This window comes from Garra rufa, chromosome 14, assembly GCF_049309525.1.
Source record: "Garra rufa chromosome 14, GarRuf1.0, whole genome shotgun sequence".
In the NCBI taxonomy this organism is placed as follows: domain Eukaryota; kingdom Metazoa; phylum Chordata; class Actinopteri; order Cypriniformes; family Cyprinidae; genus Garra; species Garra rufa.
Window position 1 is genome coordinate 14,606,838 of NC_133374.1, and position 6,074 is coordinate 14,612,911.

Consider the following 6,074-nt stretch of genomic DNA (forward strand, 5'->3'; position numbering starts at 1 on the left):
CTTTTTGCCAGCCCTCTCTCCTTGCTTTTCCAGCCTTTGCAGTGTTCCCTTGCGTTTTAAATAAACTCTGAAACTCCTGAAATCCCTCAATCAAGAGTTCTTGCTCTGCTGCAGAAAAATACTGAGCGCGCTCCTTCGTCATGTTCGCCGACCAATCAAAGAGTTGCCGATCAATGTTTCTACTATCGATACGTATCCCCTTTTAAGCCACCCAGTGATCTCAAATAACTTCATCCAGCTATACTAATCATCAACAACAGGTGCGTTCGGAGAACCGGAATAGCGAGCTCATAGTTAGCGCGATGATTTGATCTTAGATGTGTCATTTGATCTTGGATGTAGTAAGTGAGGTACGAAGAACGGACCCCTGTATGAAAGTACAAAAATAATATCAATGTACTGTATCCTTTCAGAAATACAATATTGTAGTAATTTTTCCTTGTTATTCTTTTATCATTTTAATGGGATTCAATTCTGATTAAAATGTGTGCATAACATATATGCAGCTGTACAGCAGTGATATACTGTTTATTTGTCTATAATTTATTTATTAATTCAGTTGGTTAAACATGTCTGTATTGTAATGTTTGTATTCTTAGTTACAGACATCAAGACAAAACAAAGAGAATAAAAGTCACCAGCAATATTAATGACATTTTTGAGCAATGTTGACATATTTCATGCTACTCCAAACTTTTACTCTCATGTTAGGCCTACACATATTTTGCTCATGTTTTTGCAAAAACATTTGATAAAATACTGGATTATGTAAAGAAAATACATTTCCTAATGCATTTCTTTTTGAATGAGTAATCCATTTATCTATTTGGACATGAGCATTTTGGTCTAAGGTTTGCTTTATTGTCTGTGCATCTGCTGTTTCTTTTTTTGCTTAATCAATCAATAAACAAACATGACCAGAAAAACAGATCATTTGTCATTTACTTTGCAGGCTCAGGCAATGTCAATAACATGTCTTCTGCCCTATTAGAGTGTGCTCATATTACATAATTATATATAAATACCTACAGCTTAAAGTCAGCCTAAATAATGACATTCTACCTTAACATACATTTAAAACTAAGTTGGAAAAATACTGACTGTTTCTAAAGTCATTTATCACCGATGGTGTCTTTGATCACCCAAATTTCATTCTGTAAGTCCAATGTGATACTCAGTTATTTTTGGTCTGAGGTTTGCAGATATGGCTAATTTTTATAGTCTGTGCATCTGCTGTTTTACGGTTTCTTTCTTTGCTTAATGAATTAATAAACAAAACATGATCAGAAAAACAGATCATTTTACTCTAGTCTTTCATTGCCATCTTGTGGTTATATTTTAGTGTACACATTAGTGTTGTTTTATTCTGTGTAAAAACTCTGGGATCAAAAGCTTCAGTATTGCATTATCAGTTTCACACAATAGAATACCGTCAATGCCATTGATTACTGAATTAATGTAATATGGTAGTGCCCAAATGAGAACACGAGGAGCAGTTGTAGTAAAAATTGTTTGCATATTGGTAAATTAAATGTCCATCTAAACTAATACAATGGCCAGAATATTTACTACAGCATGCAAGTATTACGTCACTGTGTTGTTTGAAGGCTCTCAAGAGATGAATTAGAAGATATATTTGGATTCAATGACGCAAATGTCCAATGAGAGAAAAAGGACGAGAATTTACATCTGAGTAATTTCAGTGTAGGCAACACACAAGCTTTCAGACAGTCACTGTCATTGTTTGATTTGGCTTTAAAACTATGCATACAGTTTTTCTTAGTCAAATATTATGCAGAATGTTTACAGAAATTTAGATTTTGAACATTTTTAAAATTGTTACGTGTAAGTTTTGTAAATTGTCTAATTTAGCTTGTTTTTGTGGTCATTTCTATTTTTTCAGCTTGTGCAAAACACCAAACACAAAGCTGCCATGAGTTCTTTAAATACAAATTTTTCCAAGAACATCTCCATTGTTCGTCCGGAATACTTTTTCATCCTTGGACTTTCAGGTATAGCATACGGCAATTATTACTATGTATTCTTATTTATCATTTATTTTATTACTGTAATTGGGAACACAACAGTCATTCTCATTGTTGCTATTAACCAGAGTCTACACAGTGCAAAGTACTTTGCCATGTTTAACATGGCCTTGGCTAATATTGGTGAAACTAATGCACTGATTCCAAACATGATGAAGACTTTTTTTTCTGACTCACAGTACATCTCCTACAATTCTTGCTTGGCAAACATGTTTTTTGTTTACTTCTTTATTGCTGTGCAAAGTGTCACTCTTGTTGTTATGGCATATGATCGCTTCATTGCAATTTGCTTGCCATTAAGATATCATGCACTAGTAAATAATAATGTCATGTCTGTAGTGCTTTCAGTTGCATGGGCCTTCAGTGCCTCCATGGTGGGCCTGTTAGTGTCTTTGATCACCCAAATTTCATTTTGTGAATCTAATGTAATACAAAGTTATTTTTGTGATCATGCACCGGTGTTGAGGTTGGCATGCAATCTCAGTAGCATTATTACGTTTATAAGAAACCTCAACGCAGTTTTGTTCTTTGTAGCACCATTCTTCATTATAGTCCTGTCATATATAGGCATTTTTTTTGCCGTAAGTAAAATTACAACTTGGGAAGCACGTTTAAAAGCGCTGAAGACCTGTGTTTCTCACCTTTTGTTAGTCATGTCGTTCTTTCTTTCTGTAATGTGCATTTCCATTATTTGGTCAAATAATTCTCTCACTTCAAATGCCGGAATCATCATCACATCTCTGGCATATGGTATTTCACCAATGTTAAATCCCATCATTTATGTTTTAAACACGGTTGAAATCAAAGTGTTAATTCGAAAAGTGTTTAACAACAGATCTGCAAATAGAAGAAATGCTTCAAGATGACAAGATGACTATAGTGACTATTTTTTTCAATCATTAAGAATTAAATTACTTCTAAGATGAAGATGTATAGGCAGAAAATAGTTAAATTAGCTTTTATAACATGTAGAGTGGACAGATGATACGTGATGAGCAGTGATATGTTATTTATTTATGAATGATTTTAAGTGTATGTACAGTACTGCTTGTGTTCCTAGTTACTGGCCCTCAAGACAGTACAAAGACAATGAATATTTCTTTCATTTTAAGATTAAACAGATTATAAATATAATGATATTATGGCAGAATACTATATATTTTTATTTGCATAACATAATGCAAATTTACTTTAATAGTGAGAATTAATAAGTAAACATATAAGACATAAGTGAGATGTACTCACAACTCAATGTAACCTTCGCACTCTTAGCTGTTTACTCTTTCATTGTCATCTAATGATAACATTCATGAAATGGTTTGTAGCCTATTTTTGTGTAAAACCCTGAGATCAAACTCAATCACACAATAGCTATCAGTGTCACATAATAAAATAACAAAGTTACGGAGGTCTGTACAACATAGAAAAATGTTAGTGTACAATGTCTTTTCAATAATGCATTGTTTAAAAAACTAGCTTTTGAAAGAACAGTCCAGTAACTTTTGTTTGTAATGATTGTATAATTTTAAGTGGATTCAAATTCTGATTGAAAATGTTCATAAAATATATGCAACTATAGTGACTTGCAATTTATTTATTTAACGTATTTTTAATCCAGTTGGTTTCAAATGCGTTTTGTTTTAATGCTCGTATTCTTAGTTACAGACCCCATGACAAAAAAAGCAGGAAAGAGTCATCAGCAATATGCATGATTGTATGCGAGTAGTCATTATATGTGGTATATCTTGTTACTCTAAACATGTTTTAAAGTTAAATGTATTTTGCTTGTGTTTTGCAAAGACATTTGATAAAATACTTTATTGCATACTGGTAAATTAAGTGTCCATTCAAACCCCTATGTGACATTCTACAACATGCATTTCTTCTCAAAAATTTTGGAGAATAAAAAATATATATATTTAATTATTAAATCTGAATGTTGAGTCATATAGAGGGCATTTAACTGAGAAACAAATATCATGCCATCTCAGTATTTTTTTTTATGATGAATAAAATACATTTTTATATGTAATTAACCCCTAAAATGTCATTCCCTGTCACAGACAAATGTGTATATGTTAGATGGGTTTCCTAAAAAATTTATTTGATACAAATAGCATTTTCTTATTGGTCACATGTCCCTGATTGCATCTTTCATGGTTTTGTAATTCCTATGAGAAATATAAGCTATTTTTCTGTGTACTGTGGTACACAAAATCACAGAACACTCATACAAGCACTCATATAATTTTAAAAAGACTACCTTGACATAGGAGATTTTTACAAAAACATAGTATTGGATATATAGCCCCACCTTCATCTACACAGTTAAAGAGATTAATTCAACAATATTTCCTCAAATAGTACAATAATAATGTGTGACAGGACTGACCGTGGAGTGATGGGACTGATAGTGCTGTGACAGCGCCTGACTTAATGGATTACGTTGAAGCAGGAAAAGTTATGCTTTGTGTTCTTTATTTAAGTTTTGATAAGCATTCCTATTTTAAATTATTATTATAATTTTAATGTTAATGTAATATTAGACTAGGGTAAAGTTCATGTTCATTAAACTAATTTCATTTTATTTTAATATAAAAACATATTTCATTTAAAAATATTATCAATAGACACTTAACTGAATAGCACAATGTAAAGTAACTGTGGTTGCACATCATATTACAGCTCAGTAATAACAGGGTAATACTACGATAATATCAACATTGTAACAAAATTACATGTAATTTTGTAAAATATGTAGATATTACCCTAGATCTAACCTTGAAGGCCATGGCCCTGGAACTGGAGCCTAAATTTTTTTTATAACTCTCTCCATAATTTGCGCATATGTCTTTGGTCTTGCTCATTCAACCTGTGAATACGTTTTACTTTACTTTATCTTCCTCCATCTATCCCTTTCTTTCTGAAGATGTTTCTCCTTTCTCTCAGGGTCTGGATTTAGTCAAACAGTTAAAAACACCACTCTGCTCTAATGCCCGGAGTGGAAACCGGATCTAAAATAAAACACAATTTTCTGCTTTTCAGCTTAAAACAACACAATGGTGAATGCAGCTCAATGTGTCACGGTAAACGAAGGAGGTCTGGGTCCAAGTGCAGGGGAAGATTTTAATATAATTAAACAAACAAAACAAAACCAAAAGGCCAACACGGCACAACACAACTAGAAATAATACAAGAGAACAAAACAAGAACACGATCATAAGCCAGGGAACTAAGAAACACAGAGTATACTGACAGAACTCAAGACACAGAAACCAATGCAGACTCACCAGCGTGGGGGGAAAGTGGGGATTATAAAGACTGTGATAATAGTGAACAGCTGGAAGACACAAGTGACAATCAGGACAGGTGAACAATCAGGGAAGTGCATTGCAGGGAAGGGAAAACAGCGACCCCAGGAGGCTGAGGGAGAACCCGCAGCCCAGAGTCATGACAGTGCCCCTCCCCTACGGAACGGCTTCCAGACGTTCCCTAAGGCCGAAACAAGTCTAGAGGGAGGTGGAACGGGGGACTGGTGAAACAGGGGGAGGGATGGTGGGCCAGGCCCGTGCCACGGAGGAACGTGAGCTGGCCTCGCCGCCAGAGGAGCGTCAGCGGACGCCACCGCCAGAGGAACGCGAGCTGGCCTCGCCGCCAGTGGAACGTGCGCGGTCACCGCCGCGTCCGGAACAGAGAAAGCAGTCAGTGCCGCGTCCGGAACAGAGACAGCGATCGCCGCCACGTCAGGAACAGAGACAGCGATCGCCGCCGCGTCAGGAACAGAAACAGCGGTCACTTCCGCCTCAGGAACAGAGACGGCGGTCACTTCCGCGTCAGGAACAGAGACAGCGGTCGCCGCCGCGTCAGGAACAGAGACAGCGGTCACTTCCGCGTCAGGAACAGAGATGGCGGTCACTTCCGCGTCAGGAACAGAGACGGCGGTCGCCGCCGCGTCAGGAACAGAGACAGCGATCGCCGCCACGTCAGGAACAGAGACAGCGGTCGCCGCCGCGTCAGGAACAGAGACAG

The 6,074-nt window shown here is 36.3% G+C and overlaps 1 protein-coding gene across 1 annotated transcript; it reads left to right on the forward strand.

The window, feature by feature from the left end:
• The first annotated feature begins 1,906 nt into the window (after nt 1-1,906).
• Nucleotides 1,907-2,911, forward strand: LOC141285139 (olfactory receptor 52E8-like). Its single transcript, XM_073818190.1, has one exon. It carries the CDS (start codon nt 1,934-1,936, stop codon nt 2,909-2,911), a length of 978 nt encoding a protein of 325 aa, XP_073674291.1. The 5' UTR covers nt 1,907-1,933.
• The last annotated feature ends 3,163 nt before the right edge of the window (nt 2,912-6,074 follow it).